This window comes from Haemaphysalis longicornis, unplaced genomic scaffold (assembly GCF_048455015.1).
Source record: "Haemaphysalis longicornis isolate Haplotype H1 unplaced genomic scaffold, Haemaphysalis longicornis Haplotype H1 scaffold_7, whole genome shotgun sequence".
Classification (NCBI taxonomy): Eukaryota; Metazoa; Arthropoda; class Arachnida; order Ixodida; family Ixodidae; genus Haemaphysalis; species Haemaphysalis longicornis.
In genome coordinates this window covers 117363421-117383196 of record NW_027526422.1, presented here as the reverse complement: position 1 = coordinate 117383196, position 19776 = coordinate 117363421, and the positions used below count along the sequence as shown (strand labels likewise).

At 45.9% G+C, this 19776-nt stretch overlaps 1 protein-coding gene across 1 annotated transcript; it reads right to left on the bottom strand.

Moving 5' to 3' along the window:
• Positions 1 to 5452: 5452 nt before the first annotated feature.
• Positions 5453 to 19279, bottom strand: LOC144144936 (uncharacterized). The gene is made up of 5 exons (XM_077676441.1): positions 19109 to 19279; positions 16541 to 16698; positions 13660 to 13733; positions 12917 to 13000; positions 5453 to 5833 (listed from the first exon to the last, which is right to left on the bottom strand). Exons 1-5 carry the CDS (start codon positions 19220 to 19222, stop codon positions 5703 to 5705), a joined length of 561 nt encoding a protein of 186 aa, XP_077532567.1. The 5' UTR covers positions 19223 to 19279; the 3' UTR covers positions 5453 to 5702.
• Positions 19280 to 19776: the final 497 nt, after the last annotated feature.

Below are 19776 nucleotides of genomic sequence, written 5' to 3'. Positions count from 1 at the left end.
CAGACCTTTTCTATAGATCATAACCATTTCCCTAGATGTTGGTTTGTTTAAGGTAGCTTAAATTTGTATGGCACTCACAACCACCACTCAACACCACTTCTGTGTTTCCTAGGTGCTTTTGTTTTATTGTTCCACAAACTTCACTGCATGTGAACTATTTATTTTCGTAAATTTGCTGTGTTTTTATAACAACCATTCAATCATTTCTTTGTTTTCACATTTTTCTTGCGTTGTTTTTCACCCAATTATTTTAATGTTCGATATTTCAAGTTGCATAACTATCTTGTGCTTGTACCCTGGGTTTACATGTTTGCTTTTCTTCCATTTTTTGTAGACCTTTCTTCTGTGTGTGACTTATTTATAGTCATGAATATTTGTACTATTCTTTTAATTGTACAATGTGTACCCTGTGGGTCAGGGCAGATAGGAATGAAAATTAAAGTGGTTGTGTTGCGAAAGCATATTACATAATTTGGGAGTCAATATAAACGATTTTACCTGAACTCTTTTGTGTTTTATGTGTACTTTGAAAGCGTTCTTACTGCCCAGCTGCAGGTACTTACAGATAAGATGGGAGACTGTCATTTTTATTATTTTTATTTTTGATTTTTTTCTGTTATACTTTATTTGCAGGAGGCCTGTGCAGCCATGCTGTATGGTACATTTCAATGACGCTACTGTGGTTGCCTTAGTGTCCACGGTGCTTGTGCTGATCAGGACTGGTTTGCTGTTACTTACTGCCTCTTGTTTTCGATGCGACATTTTTTGTTTAGAGCTGTGCTTCGTGTGCTCCTGCGAGAGCGTGTGGTTAGCTTGTCACTTCACATATGAGACTTCATGCAGTATGCAGCACTTCAAAAGAGGAAACAGATTAATCTAGAAACCAGGTGAGAAGTAACAGCAAACAGTGCTGAATAGATAGTAAGACATGTATTTGAAGTATAAATACCACAACACGTATGCAACGTTGGAAGGGGGGCTCGCTAAACTTCCAAATAATGTATAAAGAATGTAAATTTCAGGCATACAGGTTCATCTTAACAATATCATACTAATGTACACAAGTCATGAATATAACAAACTAATGCTTGTGCCAAACACAGAAAACCAATGTAGAACAGACATCGATATAGGTCTTGCATGCGTACCACTACAATACCCATAAGACCTACCACTAAGGTAACGTCCCGTAAACAGCATATAAAACTACCATGAGACGTATATTGTACGTTATCCTTGGTGTGATTTGAATGGGTTTTTTTGCAGTTGTAGCAACGTTGAATATATGTAACTCCGACCCCAACGGTACGTCTCCTGGACATCTGCAATGTTGATTGCTGACGTCCCCGGGATATCTGCACGACGTAACGCTGTTTGCTGGGAAGGCTTCTATCCCCATTCCACTGAAGAAAAATGCTCTAAACCGCGAGTGGTCTCAGTTGGTTTTGTGTTCGGAAAATTGGACCCGGAAGAATAACGCAGCAAGCGAAAATATTCCTGCTGTTTGTTTTTATCTTGACGGCTGGTGCAAATCATTATGCTTCATAAAACAACACTGTCATATTGGTTTGTGAAGAAGTGATAATTTGTGCACAGATCTGTTGTATTTTGTTATGTGCACTCACAGAATTGTTAGCGAATTGTTAGCTCTACTCGCTGTTGGGGCTGACCATGACGAGCTGTGTGAGTGCATTGAGATGATCAATTGCCGGGAGACCGCTAAACGTCAGGCTGCGGAGGCAGAGACTGAGCGCCAGCGTAAGGAACGCGAGGAAACAAAGTGAGAACAGCAACGCGAGGTTAGATAGAGAGGACTGGAGCTCGAGTGGCAGAAACTGGAACGCCAGAAAAAAATCAACAGGAGCTCGAGAGGCAGAAACAGGAACGCGAGGAAAGAAAGCGAAAAGAGGAACGCGAGGACAGAAGGCGGGAACCGGAGCGACAGCGTCAGCTCAAATAAAGTGTCTAGAGATCGAGGCATGTCGATATAGGCGTGAGAGTGACAGCAGCGCGCCAAGTGTGCAGTCTGCGGTGACTGAGTGACCTACGTTAAGAATGAGTGACCTAATGCGACCCTACGATGTAGGAGAAGACATCGGTCTTTTTTGGTCAACTTCGAGAGTACGTGCGAGAGGGCCCAGTTTAGCCGAGACTCGTGGCCGCAAAAGCTGCTTACGCTTTTGCCAGGTGAGACATCCGACGTGATGGCCCGCTTGCCAAAGGAGGAGGCAGAGGACTACGAGAAAGTAAAGTCGAGCCTCCTGCGTAAGTACAGGCTGTCAGCAGAAGCGTTTCGCCAGAAACTCCGTGAAGCGGAGAAAGCTGGGGGCGAGTCGTACTCGAAGTTTGCCTACAAGCTGACGGCTAACATGGAGGAGTGGCTCAAAGAGGCAAAGGCTTTCGGAGAGCACGACAAGGTAGTTGAGTGCTTCGGTCTTGAGTAGTTTTACCGCCGACTACCGGAGAGCCTGAGACTGTGGGTGCACGATAGGCCAGGTGTAAATACTGTGGATCAGGCAGCTCAGCTAGCCGACGAGTTCGCTCATGAGGAGGTGCGCAGGGGCCGAAAGACAGCCAAAAAGAGTTCAGGCCGAGGCGTGATAAGTCTGGGCCTAAAGGAACAGCGCACCAGGAGGATTGTGGAGCAAGGAAAGTCGTTGCCGTGGATAGGGAAACTGGCCGCGAAAACGAAAAGAGAGCGGAAGACGCTGAGAAGCACCGCAGAAAGAATGCGTTTGAAGCGCGCGGAGAAGCTGCGTGTTACAACTACGGCGAGACCGGACATTTCGCTGTGAGTTGGAAGAACGGAAAACTCGTCTTTGACGTACTAGATCAGAGTAAGGACAGCAGACAGTTTCTATAGCCGTACGTAGGTGAGCTCGCGGTCAGCGGTAAACCTTGCCGGGTTCTTCGCGACTCCGCAGAGACGGTACACATGATCCACCCTTCGTACGTTGAACCGGATCAGCTGACAGGACAGGGGGTTTGGGTAAGCAGGCCGTGGCAGCACAAAACGTGCATCTGCCGATTGCCATACTCAGCATCGGAGGTCCGTTTGGTGAACTTGTCGCGCAGTCGGCAGTCTCCCCACTACTTCTTCCGGAATAGAGGTACCTATTCTTGAGCAGGTAGGATCAGCTGTTACGCGACAAGGGGTACTATTTCGGGAGAATGCCAAGCAAAGAATCAGCTGAGCTCGCTGCGAAGCGCTGGAGTAACGTTAGTGTCGCCACCTCTGAGAGGAATGGCAAGACTCAGACAGAGAGCGAGGATGGGGCATTTCCGGAGGCTCACGACAGAAGGCAGCGTAAGTACACTGTGTGGAAGGACGCTACATCGGCGGAGATGTTTCGTCGTTGTGTTCGGGGTGCTCAGGTTTACGGGATGCCTTGAAAACGGCTACCAAACCGAACGCGCGCAGTTCACAAGCTAACAAAGTTCCGCGGGAAAGCCTAAACCGTGATGTTAGCGAAAGGAGGCAACACGAGTCCGTTGAAACGAGGGGTGTTTCTCTGGACGCAAATTCCGAACCGAGCTCCGCTGTGGCAGAGCCGGCAGTCGAGACACTGAAAGGTTTTCACGGGGCAGCTAAGCTTAACGACAACGCCGCCACTGAGCGAGTCGCTAGCGTTCCCCTTGTAACTAAGATACTCGATATCGAGCAACGGTCCGCCAAGATCGTAGACAACCCGGTGTCGCCGGGGGTTAAGCAGTCTGTTGAGACCGGGCCGCCCGTGCCTAGTTTGGCCTTGAGAGCCGGAAACGAGAGCGAAAGAACCCTCTGCTGTTTGCTCACCGACAGTGTCGCAAACAAATGTGGTAAGAGCTCTCATGCGTACCGGCCGAGTGGCAGCGCCGCACGCTCGCTTTGCGCCGGGTCTCAGCGAACCTGGGAACGGCCGAAAACGAAAGCGCACGCCTTGCTCGAGCTCTGGAAAGCAGAGCAGTTTTTTCCGCGCGCTTGAGACACGTCTCGGAAGAAGGCCGATGTCCTATCGACCGGTCGCAGTCGCTTTTAGAGAACGGGCGCACCTAAAGTGTACAATGACTGTTGGACTCATCACATACACCCTGATTTTTTAGAGTGTAGACGTTGCATTTAGTTGAATTTCCCCGTCTTCGCATAGCGCTCGCCATCTGTTGGCACTTTCTGCAACCACGCGCTTTCCGTCAGAGACCCTGTCATTTATCATAAAACTATTACCGATGAGCATCGTTAATATCTGCGCCAATAACACTTCCTATGGATAAGAATGCCTTGCCTCACGCAGTGCATTCTCCATCGTATGTTCCCAACGCAACCTTTCGACGAATGCAAGTTCTGGTTACAAGCCGGCACTCTTCCTGAGATAATATTATGCAGCAAGCAGAAACCCCAATTTCCCCCCTATTCCATCTCTTTCCAACCCCTGAGCTGTGGGAAAACCTGGTGACTAAACGCGATCTAGATATCCAAACACTTTTGACCTCCAGAGCGAAGGCTGCCTGGAATAGGGAACCACTCCAATTTCACCGGCTAAAGTAAAACGTTTTGCACTGACTCACTCACTCACGTGAGCACACCATCTTGGGGCAATTTGTTTAGCGAGAGTTGCAGTAAAACATGAGCTCCGCACGTTTCCCATTACCACTACACGCTCGCGATTGGAGCCCATGTATTGACAGCAGGAAGGAGTTCCTAACTGTGAACCTCTTCCCAATAAACTAGCGAATTATGGCCACTAACAAATACTTTAAAACATGTTATACCCATTAGTCTCATTAGTGTTATACCCATTAGGCCCACCCGGGCATCGCGGGGTACTGCTGCTAGTAAGTCATAAATATCACAACAAGGCTTTCCACGTTCTTCCAACATCCTAAAGTGTAGAGGTGCGCTGCCTGACACCAAAACGTGCGATGAACAGGGAAAGAAGACACAGGGATAGACGAGGTGAGTTTTTTGACCCCGTGTTTGTCGCATGATTTCTTGTCAGGCAGCGCACCTTTACACTTTAAGATGTTCAAACACCACCATCTATCCCACTTCCAAGCCTTGTTCACTCTTCCACTTTTACAAAAGGGGCTGGCAATACTGTTGTGGGTAAATCTAGTGAAATAGGAACAAAAAGCTGAACATATTCGTAACGACCCTAGCCGAAAGCTCCTGTTTGGGCAAACAATGTTTTCTTGATATGCTGGAACGGTACTGTGTTCAACTATATTTTAAATCAAAACTTCGCGTAGGACATTAAAATGTTGAAGCATCTATCCCACACTTTTCATGCTTTTGGCAGATCCAATTCAGTAAGCAGGGTTTTGGTTATCTACACCATTGCAAACTCCTGCAGTTTTGCACAAACGTGCGACTGGTGCAAGGCTGCTGCATGTAACGCTTTTAAAAGGCCCTTTAGAGATATGGGGAAACAACTATTTGACGGGACACAAAATCATTGCTCTAAAAATGGTCCTTGAGTAGCATTTTATTTTACACAAACGGAAACAACGACCTCAGTCCGTAAATTATACATTTAAGAACAGTATATGTCACGGGTTAAAAATATTTTATTTTTATTACCGGAACCGCAATGTTTCCCTTTGTTTAACGGTATAGGACACAAAACGCCCGCCATTTTCCACAATGGGGCTCCGTCTGTAGCAGTGAGGACATTGAAAAGAATGTATGGGTTCGCCCCAAGAAAAAAGGAAGTAAAAAAAGGAGATCAAGCACTGCAAGTGCTATCGTAGATCGTGTACTTTTCGGAAGTTCCGCACAGAAGGTCGTAGATGAATTCACAACAGGTCTTCTCATCTCCGAGGGCTTCGTCGGTAAGCCAGTAACTGCAACCAGCCCCTGAAAGAAATTTCCGTAAGTTGGGGTACGGATACAAAAGAATTACGAAGCCTTATCTACCGTGGCTGCAAAAGTAACGCGACGTTTCAAGGTTAGTGTAGCATATGTATCTTAGAATATAGTCATATAAAGTGTACGGAAAAGTCCAACGTAGTGTCGAATCGGCACGCCAAGGTAGGTAATGAGGTCTTGGAAACAGTAAACGAATACGTATATCTTGGGCATGTCATAGCTGCTGATCGAAACCATGAACGGAAATTTTCCCGCACAATACGGATGGGGTGGGCTGCGTTTGGTAAGAACTCCGACATCCTCACTGGTAAGCTTCCCCTGTCAGTCAAAAAGCTTGTATTTAATGAATCCGTTCTTCCAGTAATGACTTATGGGGCAGAAACGTGGGGTCTCACCAAGCGGTCTGAAACCAAAATTAGATCGGGACAACGGGACATGGAACGCCGAATGCTACGGGTCACGTTGAGGGACCGGAAAACAGGCGCATGGACGAAGGTGGAGGACATTCTAGTTGTAATGAGGCGAAGACACTGGGCATGGGCTGGTCACCTAATTCGAATGAGGGACAACAGGCGGACCATCCGTTTGAGAGACTGGCTGCCAAAAGACCGCCAACGCTAGGGGTCCGCGGAGAACTCGTTGGCGAAACGAAAATTCGGGGGAAAAACATGGACTCAGCAGGCACTCGATTGGCATGGCTGGAAATCTTGTGGAGCTGCTTTCGTCCTTCAGTGCACACAAACAGGCTTATGATGATGATGATGATGATGATGATGAATGTGTACAATCTGTTTCGCCTATACCTATAGAATAGGGTGCTGTGAATGCAAATTTACTACTAGTAACAGGAGCAATCACTGCTCAAAAAGAGGATGCAAAAAAACTTCACAGCATATCCACGGGGTGAATGATGATGAGTGGGCGAAGCTCCTGAGGGGAAATCATCGGAAAAACTGTGACTCTTCAGTGAAAGTTTGCCCACTACATCTGTGTCCGAACGTAACGTCTAGAAAGTCTCGCTTAAACCGCGCGTCGGCACCTTGGGGCTGAGCTCGCCTGATGCGTTTTGCAGACGCCTCACGAGCTCTCACTGCATCGGGGTCTGCCTGCCGATACGCGCGCTTTCTCGCCGCTTCCCGTTCTCTGACGTTTTGGAGATCCTCTTCGCGTCGCAGCCGTGCCGCTTCGCGTACGGCAGGGTCCTCGTGCCGTTGCCGTGACGCTTGGGCCTCTCGTTCTCAAACGCTGGGATCTTGGCGGCGTCGTCGCGCATCCAGACGACACGCTTCGGCCTCCCGCTCTCGTACGGCAGAATCTTGGCGGCGGCGTCGCGCAGCTTCACGGAGCGCTTCTGCCTCGCGGGCTCGCACATCTGCAGCCTTCTCCATCGGGCGACTCCGAGCGCGCACCAACAGCAAACGGATTTTATTACAACGCTCCCCGCCATCTAGTAAACAATACAAGAACTAAACTAAGGTAGCCACGCCATCTAGTAAACAATCCAAGCGCATCTTTTCATCATATACAAGTACTGCCATCTAGTAAACAATCCAAGAACTAAACTAGAGGTAGCCACGCCATCTAGTAAACAATCCAAGAACTAAACTAGAGGTGGCTACATACATACGTCGAGGATGGACAGACCCACGCCTTAAGGAGCTTCGCCCCTAAAAGTGTAAAGGCACGCTTCACCGCCCAATTCAGCTTGCGCTACTACGATTTGTGATATCCCTGTGTAGGAGTACTGAAGTAGGATTCGTTCAGCTGGTGGGATTTTTGAACAGCACAGCTTTTAAGGCCGAGCGTTATCTTCGTGTCGCACCAAACAACTCACGCAGCGACGAAGTCACCTCGCGTTTCCTAGCAACCACTGGCGAAGCTGCGTATAGCTTCGCGCTCGCTTTGCCACCGTAGGAATGGCTCTATCCAGCCTCACTGCAGCCCGTCAAGCCATGACGTCACTGCGAAACAGCTTTGCTGTTTCTCCAGCCTTGCATCCCAAGTTCAAGCTGCACCGTTTTTTTATTTTCTATTTTCTTTATATTTCGCGCTGCTGCAACAAACTGAGCCCACACGTTCCGGTGGCTGAACAGGACAGCCCATATACTATCAGTGCATATACATGTTCGAGCGGTGTAACTAAGAGAATATTAGTCTAATGGGCTACGTGACTCCTTTTTATTGAGGCGAACTACATAAAGCCCGCTTGCCTAAAGACTTGCATAAAGACTTGAACCCTTGCTATGTGGCGTACGATGCCAGGAAGCGCATTAAGCACAAGGCGTACCACAGCACGAGCCTAAACTCGGTAGTAGCGAGAGGTCGTCGTCCACGCCAGTACTCCGAAGGTGAAGCCGCCGAGGACTAGAAGCAAAATTTACCACCACCATCCACTCTCGCACTACAGGGCAGCAGCAAGAACCAGCGGTTGAACAACTACTACATGGATCTAGGGCGTTCAAAGGCACTTAGGCGGTCACAATGCGGAGTGCCAAGCTGTAAGATTACAAAGCCTTTCAACAGTGCGAGGAAGAAGCAAGGCGTCTCAGGGGCTCATCTAGACATTCAACGCATCACATCTATAAAGAATTGCTTGAGTGTCCGCAAAAATTTTATTGTTCACTTGAGCGCTTTAAAAGCAGCATTTATACAATGCGGCAGTGGCAACAAAAACGCTAGAGTGTTATGTTTGAAGGCGGCACATATTCTTGGCTCTGCACTCCAGTTTGCTTCGGCTCCACCTTTCAAATAATGGTGTCACAACAAATTTTTGCTGACGTCCAGCCTCAGTGCCAAAAGTAAAAACGATCAAAACAGCTTATAACCAGATGGTGAATGTCTAGTAAAGCCGAGGGTATAGCCCAGCTCGCCTAGAGTGGTGTTTTCAATCGTCTCAAATCAGGTGGCTGAGGCCTCTGTCAGGCCACGTTCGCCTTAAGTCTCAGCCTCCCCTTGGTTTTTGCCAATAAATAAAAAGAAATCGCATCAAACTAAAGGGAAATCGAAAGAGGAGTATCAGCTCAGCCTATTTACTTTGTGACAAGTGAGAAGTTCTCGGCCATGAGACACCAGCACACGAAGCTACTAACCGCGCGAACTTACATATAGAGGAAAACTTTACTGAGTCCGCAGTGCTGCTTTAAACATCCCTTTTGGTTGACTGTATATGGCTGAGCTCTCCAGATACGATATTTTTTGGAACAGAATTGTAAATTTATGCGGTAAAAGCTCGTAATTCGTACTCAGTTAATTAGAACTTCTGGTTATTTTAAACTGACGCCCTGCTCCCGGCACAGCCCAATGTATTTCAATGGCACAATACTCCCGAAAATTAGAACGTGTCGCTATCTAGAACGGTAATTCGAAACTGGGATCCCCTGGTTTCCACCGCTCCTCGCACAATACGTCGGCATAGAGTGATTACAATGTGCTGCCAATCCAAACCAAAGCAAATTTACTCGATATGCAAATTTCAGGAACAAAACATGGCCGCGGCATAGCTTAGCTAACCTTGAATATGCAAAGCAAAAGCTTGGCTTAGTCTGGTTGACTATTGACTTGGCTGAAAGCCGTTCGGTTCCATGAAACGCTCACAGAAGGTGGCCGGGCCAACACGGCGTTCATTTATGGAGAATGTACCATTCTCTTTCCGGGCGCTAGACGAGTCACGTTGCCCGAAACGACACAGCGCCGCATGCATGGGAGGCTGCGGGGGTGGTTGGGTGCCTCGGCCGCAGCGGTGGCGGCGACCGCTGTCGCCACCACCGCGGGGGCGACGAATCACGCGATGCGCTTCGAGGGGTGTGTCGCCGGTGAAAAGGTCATTGCGCAGCTTCCATGAAATCGCTGGACGAAAGTAGTAAAGATTTGCTTTTAAAACCACAGCGCAGCGCCCATGCTATGCTGCTGAGACAGCTTCTTTCGCTTCCGCAGCACGTGCCGCGCCACCGGCGCCAGTGCTGCGGCACATGCAGTTGGAGGTTTTCTTAGTGCCTCGGTCGCTGGCCTGGGCTTGCGATCTCGTTCGCGCGCAACAAGCTCAGCTGTACCCTCTCCGGCGTCATAGTTCTGATTTTGTTTGTGCCGAGGCGGGTAGCCAGTTTCCTGTGTCACATCTTTCATTGCCTTGGCACTTCGTTAGCGACGCCTCATCGGCTGTGCCAGTTGTGGCAAGTCGAAGAAAATACTTGGCAAAGCGAAGGACATCGCTGGATTGGCAATAACGGGTTCCCAGGTGGCTTCTTTGTGTTCTGCCCGCGCAGTGCGGCGCCATCTAGGTTCATTCTAGCGCCCGCCCGCTGATTCGAACTTTGCTTCATTTGAACAATTTCGTGGACCCGTCGTGTTCGAATTACCGAGCTTTTACTCTAACCCCTTAGGAAGTCCTGTCCAATATGTAGAACTATAAATATTCGTTCTAGAGCTGTGTGATGGAGGAAAAGAGGAAGAAGAATAGAAAGACTCGTGACGATGAAAAATATTTTTTGAGTGATGAGTCCTGGAAGGAGGAGAGAATATTCTTCGTTTTCGAACCTCAAGCTTCTGGACACAGCGGGATACATAATTGCAAAAGCCGATAGGTGTGGCACGTTAGGTATTTTACACAGCAAGCAACACCACGGGCTGTGACCCGCCTTTACGGATAGCTGGAAAATATGAAATGCAGACATCGATGAACTTTTTACCGTTGATGTTATAACTACACCCACAGCGATATTGAAGAGGTCTTGGAACCTATATGGAAATTCCATAAACCAGAGATGTTTCGACGAATACAAAGCAGCTTTTTAAATTACGAGAGCCTGCGGTTCGTCGAAATTCATCTGTACTCGCGGAAAGCGTGAACTATGTTCTGTTTCGCATGAAACGTTCATGCTCTATTTGTAATGTAAAAGAGCAGAGCGACAATTTTTGTATAAACGACTCATTCTGAACGAAAAGCAAATTAGAAAAAGCAGCAGGTAATTTATTGTGCCGCTGCTAGAAAATGTTGACTAACTAATAATCACGCCGGAACATGTTGGTATTATTAAATCCCGTGAACAGTACTTTGAGTGGGTATCGAGCGGAATGCTGTTCAGTGAATAAACAAAACGAAGTGCCAGCGCAGGACATTGCTCACGGGATGTTAAAAACTTCTCTCTAAGGCAGTTTGCGAGCCTTTTAAAAATATTGTGCCCTCGCATGATCGCACTCTCTATATTGTACAACACCCCTTACACTGGCCACCCTCCTCCCTCTCGAGCCTGCGCTAAAACCACATAATATATTAATAATGAAACTTTATTTCAGTTCCTTAAACACAGATACAGATACATAAACACAGATACAGAAAAAGGAACCGTTTTTAATTTCCCTGTTCCTATTTTACCACATCCACACCACCATTCCTTCCCCTTCGATCGCGCATTTTCTGCCCTGCTATGTCCTCCTTCTGCCTTACTCCGCTACACTCTCCTTCAGCTCATAAATTTCAAATCCCATCGAACCCGTTATTCTGCACTGCCCTTTCCTAAAGTTATTCTCCTTCCGGCCCCTTGAAGTTGGTCTTTTAAGGCGAAAGCTGTGAGAGCGGCATTTTGCAAAAACCGTCCGTGTTTCCGGCCAGAAAATGGCCGCCGCTGAGTGAGTGAACAAAAAACACAAGCCCCAACCTATTCACTATGAAAGCGAATCACCACAGTTGCAAAGAGACGCGCTGCCAGTGGGCTATTTCTGCAGTGTGAGACGTATAATACAGGTTGTGGTCATTGTTATCAGAGCTTTTCGGTCATCCAACCCGTCCATGGGGAAATGCATTAGTTTTTCGACAGAATGCCATCGGTTCACCAAAAAAGCTTTCGCCTTCAAAGCTGCAAATACACACCGCCGTGTTTGTGCCTTCAAAGCACGTATGCATACCTAAGTCCTCCTAAACATTTTTCTCACACCTTTCCAGGGCCGTACCCAGAGGGGGGGGTTTGGGGGTTCGAACCCCTCCCGAAATCTTTTCCAGGCAGCACGTAAACAATACTTACTGTTACTTTCAGCCAAATTACCCCCTTCCCAAAATTCATAACACCCCCCGAAAAAAATTTCTGGGTACGGCCCTGCACCTTTCTCCATCCTATCCCTTCGCTCCTTCATTTCCAGTGTCTATACTTTCCTGCTATTTTGGTTCTCTTTCAAACACTCCTACCTTCCACTGTGCTTCTCTACTGTCTAATCGCATCTCCGTTTCGAGTTCTCCTCCCATCATTGCGTCTGATACTGCCCACTCCAACGGTGCTTCTCCACTCCACCATTACAATCGGAGGCTTTGTCAACGTCTTCTAGCCTTAACGTTCTTCTTTCAGTTTTGTTTCACTTGCCGTATTCAATTTTCTACACTGAGGACAGTGCACATTACCTTCTCCCTTCACCCTCTGCAATCCCCTTTACCCAACAGGTCATCTATCCCCACTTCCAAGTTCGTCAGTGCACGCCTTGCGGGTAGGCTGAGAGGTAATACACTGGTTTAGTCGAATGACAGACAGACAGACAGACGGTGAGACAGACAGACAGACAGACAGACAGACAGACAGACAGACAGACAGACAGACAGGCCAAGTTACAGTGTAAACAGTCTGAGAAAGACTATCGTATGTGAAGGAAGGCACACCAAGGAACGATTAGGCTGTTTCTCTGACTGGTAGGCAATCTCATACTCAAATCGTTGAGTGCCCAGTCGTTTGTTTCTAGGCGGCGGAAGCACCCACCATAACTTTTCTTTTTCTCAGGGTACGTCGTCGACTAAGCTCACGATCGTGGTAATTATTGACCTAACGGGTAACTCAAATTCTCTTCTTGTAAAATAGGTCAGTAGAAAGCATGCAGAGAGGTCTCAATCTCAGTGTAAAAAAGTCAAATTTCTCAAACGAAGTGACTGTCAAAATAGGTTATTGCTTTGTTGAGGCGAAAATAACAAGCCCATCGAGAGATAAAGGCATGTCTTTTGCCAGAAAAAGCGTCAGTGCAGAACCAGTAAAGGATGCGGACGTTTTCTCCGCTATTTCGCAAAATAGCTAATTTCTTTTATTTTGACATTCTTACCGTTGTTGATGTAGCTGTGTCGGAACACTTTGCAACGTTGGCAGTCCCTGTATGCTACTGTGAAGTTGAAGGGCGCTTGGGCACCTGTAACATAATAAATTCTGTTGACGAAGTTCTGGTGGAAGCTTAACACTTTTTAATGCTGCAATCAGTTTTAAGGCAACATCCGAAATCTCTATGTCTCACGAAGCACTAGAACTGTAGAAAGTTTTACATAAGTACCTAAAATCACTTAGAAAATTGTAATTTTTTCTGGGAAAGAGAAAGAGTGAAAATTTAAAGCGCAACAAATTTATACACAGGACGAATGACACAGGTACAAGCGCTAGAACTAGAAATATAACTTAACAACGTGAGGGTTCGAGCTAGTTGGTACTCCATAGTGAAAATTTAAAGCGCAACAAAATTAGACACAAGACGAATGACACAGGGACAAGCGCTAGAACTAGAAATATAACTTAACAACGTGAGGGTTCGAGCTAGTTGGTACTCCATAGTGAAAACTTAAAGCGCACCAAATTTAGACACAAGACGAATGACACAGGGACAAGCGCTAGAACGAGAAATATAACTTAACAACGTGAGGGTTCGAGCTAGTTGGTACTCCATAGTGAAAATTTAAAGCGCAACAAATTCAGACACAAGACGAATGACACAGGCGCTTGTCCCTGTGTCATTGAATATCTTTCATTCTAATTTACAGCAACATGAGCGTCACGTGCTGGCGAAATCTATATACCCACTGTTCAAAGGCATGATGTTGAGGATGTTCTTGGCGGTATAGCCTGGTGAGGACATAACCCGTATAGTCACTTCTCTGAAACAAAAGAAATATACAAAAACCCAAAAATGTAAGGCATAATAGAATCCTGAACTTAAAAATGGGAAACATTCTTCCTCAGAGAAACTACTTCCGTACGTGTAACATGAAACAAAACTTCCCTCTGAACTGCATTGAAAGAAACTAAAAAAGTGACAGTTTCAATGGCGCTGATGCTTATTTCTCAAGCTGCATTGTGGGTTGGCGTTTTCTATCGCTTTAAAAAAAACAATGTTCATATTCTTGGAGCCATGTTTTTTTTCTTTTAAAATAAATGGAAACCTAAGATGTGAGTTTGGCAGCAATCAGAGAAGTCCACGACTTTCCACGTTAAGACGTGCTATTTGAAAACCAACATTCATTCGGTTCCTTTTTAGCGGTGAAACCCCGCATCATTGGAAAAATCCTTTTATCCCACCTTGCAGTTAAGCTCCTTCCTTCACATAACAGCAAAAGTTCTTCACGGAGACTGGTTAATGACACAGTGGCTTAGGCGCTGTGCTGCTGAGCCCAAGGGATCGCGTTCGATTCCCTTTAGCGGCAGCCACTTTTCTGATGGAGGCGAAAAGCGAAAACGCCTGTGTGTTCGGGATTTAGGCGAACGTGATTATCCCAGCGTGGTCAAAAATATTCCGGAGCCCTGCACAACGGCGCGTCTTATCGCCTGTCTAGTGTAGCTATGCTAAACCTCATAATGAATCAGATCTTTTACGAGTCACACTAGTCATTTAATGTTTTTGTTACTATGAAACGTGACGGTCTTTTGTGCCTAAACGTACGGTAATCTTGGTGTGCTCGCCTGGAATTCTGTTACCAAAGTTACAAATGAGAATGGAGCTTACGTCGAGTGACACTGCTATCGCCTTTATTTACATATTTACTGTGCAGCAACTAGTATAAACTTTTGTCTACTGCACGCCTACCACCGAGATATCTTAGAAAGGTTTGGTTGGAAGCCCGGTTATGATCCAGAGGTACTGCGGCTTCAAATCAGCTAACCGGGTGCGGCTTTCTGCGACTGCACAGTTCATTTTAGATATCACCTTTCCAATAACTGTTTTTCCAAATTTTGGGTTAGGTTGACTGATTTCTATGGCTCGATACTTCATATGCACAAGTTTATGCTCCACATTTACTCGCTACATATAGCCGCTCTATCTTCAGTAGCAGAAATCGACGACTATCTCTAAGAAGATTTTTACCGAGTACTTTGTTTTCATGTGCAGATTGTGTATTGCCTCTGGATATTTGTTAGATTTCAGCAATGGCTGCACGAACGTGTCAGAAGGAGGACCCGGATGAGGAATATGTAAACGTGTCCCTAAAGCAGTCAGCCCTGGGGAAGAGTCCTCATTAGAGGAATCTTGAGTCCGTTCGGCTTCTTGGGCTCTATGCACCAGTCATAGCTGGTCATCAGGGTCCGACCTTCTCCCAGTGCTCAGGGGAGGGGAAGGCCATGGCGGGTAGGCGGGGTCTTATCACAGCTCCACATGATATGGTAGAGGGTGTTCGGAGCCTCGCAGAAGTGGCATTGCGAGGTGTACAGGGTGGTAGCCAGAATGTGGGTACTAGTGGGGTGGGGAAATGTGTCTGGATACCTCTGAGGTGACGCTCTTGTTCCGTAGTGAGGTTTTTGTGTGCAGGGGGACATAGTGTTTGTTCCACGTTCCAGATGGTAATGCTGGGTGGTTTCGTGAAACGCACTTGCATATGTGACCCTGCCGGCCCCATAGGTAATCACTACGATGCCGGGGCTTTGCCTTTATAAAAATCCGAGTGACGCCCATTAAATGCTTGGAATTGATTGTTGAGTAAATCTTTGCAATATGTGTTGCTAGCTGGTTAGTGGGAGGGCATTTTTGGGATTTTGAGGCTTTGATTCGAATTCGTAAACCACAAACGTTTTATTTAGGCATAGACAGAGAAATGGCTAGTGAAGTTGGGGAAGCATTTTTCATTCTGAAAGACAAGACACGTGTGTTTGTTATTTGAGTGTGCCTTCCGCTCAAAAAGACTGGGCGATGTGCATGGTTCTTGATTGTTCACTGGGGTTATAAGTTACAGGGTGAGTTCTACTCACCCTGTATGTTCGTAACGTTTTACTGGCCATTCCTCTGTGCTCTTTGCTGCACTGTGTTTAGTGTTGGTATTCTATGTTTGTGCTGTTAAACATGAGATGTTTGATCAGCGACCGACCTTGTGCCCTTTCGTCTGTCTTTGTGTCGCTTGCTCTGTTTCCAGCGTAGAAACTTTGCAATCAAGTAGCTAATTTCTACAACGGTCAGTGAAATACGCAGGGTCAGCTGAAGAAAAACCGAGTATTGATTAACAACCCCCCCCCCCAAAATTGGCAGTACTTGTTAATACCCACGTGGGACAGTTTAATTTACGTTTTACCGGCAGCAGCAAGTGCAAGCTTTTATTTTGATTTCGGAAACACATAATTTAAAAACAGATGCACTACAGTCTTAGCAGTGAGGTTTCAGTACAGTGGGATTGCCAATATATGGCTGAATTTTTAAAGGCAGGCCTCAGAAAGAGTATATAAATGCTGAGAAAGACTGACGTGGTTGCTTTTTGTTTTAACGTCTTTTTGATCAAACAGAAAGAGGTTTTGTGCTGTTCTTTCGAATATGACATTTCGATGGCAAGCCAAAAAAATCTCCTGCTGTTGCGTTTAAAGACTAAACCTTCAGGGAACAGAATGCGGCACGACAAGTTCAGAACGTGCAATAACGAAACTTCTTCTCCAGTAACACAATATTTCCAAACCTAAAACGTAAGCAATATTAAAGATTACTTACAGAGCGCCATTCTCGCCGTAATTAAATGTTGTGTTGAATTGCGAATCGACTAGCGGCGGGGTCGGGCCGGTTCTCACACATTTTGCGTCGCCTCCAAAGTAGGGGTCGCTTTTGAAGTTACGGTATATTTGATGTAAATTCGACTTGAAAGGAAAGCACTGAAAGTGCAAAAAAAGCATTGTCAGACAGCGTTTGCGCGCAAACGACGCCTCTCTCTATTAAAATGAGAATGTTTCAAGAAGCTCGGAGTTAAATACAATGGCCACTTTCCCCGCTTCCAAAAGCAGTGACAAGTCGGATAAAGTAGGGCATCATACTTTTTAAACTTTTCCGCTCAGAATGCTTTCGACTCAGCAATACTGGTTAAGCACCGATGTTAAAAAAATGTTTAGAACTTTAGCTCAGTGGCGATAATTGATGTGGCCTGGTGTCTGAATGTCTGGACTATCGATTACACTGCAACTTCCTTGAGTTAGAAACGAGAGATTTCACTTTAGGGTAATTAGTCTGGATCACATTTTGCGTTAAGAGCATGTTTTTAACGCGAAGCTACCTAAGACACACTCATGGCATTCGTGCGCACCACAAAACGCACTGGAGGAAGCCACCTTTCTCCGACGATGGTGACGTCCTGGGTATACATGAACGAAGAGTGCTGTTGGTGTTGCACGATATTGTTCTTATTTTATGACCGTAATGAATACGAGAGGAAATACAAAAGGGAGGGGGACTTCAACCACGGTGATTAGGTCTGGTGAAACCCCCATATTATTTCACACATTTACACTGAATATTTGTATTCTAGAGTATACATTTCTGGGACAATAAAAGACAAATGTGGCTTGATCTGACCGTTGAAGTAGCAGTTAGCTTGCGAAAACTGAGTCTACATTGCTACTTCAATATTCACCACAGAACTCCTCATCACCATTGATATTTTAGTGCGCGGTGCAGCCTTTGCAGAGTGCACTTAGGAGAAGAGTGATACCCAGAATGAGAACAAAGAAATATCATTTCTAATCTAAGAAGAAATCCCATTCCTAATCTATGACTGTCCTTCTCGACTCACGCGTTTAAAGGACAATTTGCAGCTTTGGGTGGAAAAACTGGCCCACCAAAACGCCATGGAGATCGCGTACCGAGAGCATGTGGCGTCGGTTTTTTGTCTGTACTTTTATCTGTTTCACTATTAGCTGTATCCGCAAGTTCTATTTAACGCAGAAAAACATTGAACCGCTGTCACGTGCAGTAATCGCACATAACCGTGTCAACGCGTATGGTTTTATTCAAGTAAAGCAGAATCATCCTTTGAGGCCAAAGTGTTCAATAGCGTGATTTTAGCGGACGTAAAGAGTACGACATGAAGTATTTATTACTGGAGGTAATGACTGGGTGTTTAAACCACATGATGATTACATAGCGTTCAAGAAAAAAACATTCCAGCGAGAAAATTTTGTTACATCCGTTCACGGTCATTTCGATTGTATTTTTGAATGCAGGAGAGTTATTTCGCCAAATACAGCGGAACACAATAAGAGGAAGATTTTGAATTGTGGCCATCTCTTCTCACCAGTAGAATGACTCGGTATGTGCAATCACAAAATTTTATTCGGGTACGGAGTGCGCCTTATGTTCTTATTGGCTTACGCAAAGTTGTTTGCTTCTGCCGAAAACTACTTCCACCGTTAATTTATTAAGAAATGTTCAAAACTCAGGTAGGGTGATTTGCACCTGTTATATTCTCATGCCTGCATACTTTCGAGGAGACATTTCACAATGTCCAGTGAAGGTACTTTGCATGTTTTGTAGATACCAGGTTTCTGTGTTTTTACGGGACAGAGTGCTCTAAAATATAATAGCTGAATTTTCCTACCTTCCATGTAAAGTCACACGTTTATTTTACTCTGCACTGTTTCAGGAACGAAAAAAAACAATATTGGAATCCCCTAAGCAGCACTTCAATCACCGCAGTCACAGATATCGGCATTGCGAATGCCACTGTGGGAAGGCAATCTTCTGTGAACACCTCAGGAGTGCGTAATTACGACACACACAGGAAAAGACTGCATATGTATTTCCGAGTCTTGCTATGTAATACAACCCTATTTCCATGGTTTTACAGGACTATGTAGGCATGTCTCAACGCTCTGGTAACTCGCACAACTTAGGCCGTGGGAGGATTTTAGCTTGTTTAAACGCTGTTAATGCCTGGAATGAGACTGATTTTGCAAGATGCCCCACAGAGATATAATTTGTAAGGGGAAATGCTCGCCGAAAACCAGAATATTGATTTTTTATCAATGCCACACCTAAGGCCGTAAAAACCTAACATATTTTTTGCAGAAACACGAATGCGTAAAACTGTTGGTTTCACCTACGTGTGTGGCCTAACAATGTCTACAGGGTAATTTTGGGTATGTTCAAAGCGCAACAAAGTCGAGTAAATATTATTCATGGGTTAAATAACGCGTTTTTGAGGATTTTCTTTTACGTGCTAGAAGCGTTGTCATTGCAGCGCTCCATGGCATCGTCGCGTACAACTTCTGTTGAGAAATTATAGGTACTTACGTCGGTTTCATCTTGGTACTGGCCGAGATCAGGGTTTAGATCTGGCGTGGCCAAATGCGCACCACCGCAGAGAGCGGAAAGAATGAGCGCCGCAAAAGCTATATTGTAACTCATAGCTATATTGAACTGCGTTATAGAAATGAAGCGACGCGAAACTACAGATTTCGCACGGCGCGACTTTTATATGCTCTGTTTGAAACGCTACTACCGTTGCAGTTATTATACTTGAGCGTTTTCCTGCCGTTCCAGTTCTTTGACCTCCGACCGGAACGCTGCGTGCGTCGCTGACCTCGACACGTGTACAATCCCAGACAGGATGACCGGGAAAAGGATGGCTTATTTTTATCGCAAAACGGCCGCGTTGCCCCTCCTGCGTTAACCCTACGTATTGGTTGCGGCATGTATGGGAACAAACCTACTGTCATAAGAAGACTACTTCAGCTTCGAACCGTTAAATATTCGCTCGAAGGCCAACTAAATCAGTAAGAATCACAAATACAAAGCGTTCTTATCACTCTGTTAAGAAGAACGCTATTAACACTCTGTAACGCAACCGCTGTGGCAGTCTTGGGACCGTAGGTAGGTTAATAGCGTACGCGGCAGGTTGGCCGTTCCCGACACGATATAAATGGTCATTTCAAGGTCCGAGGGTTCGAAAGAAGGCTTCC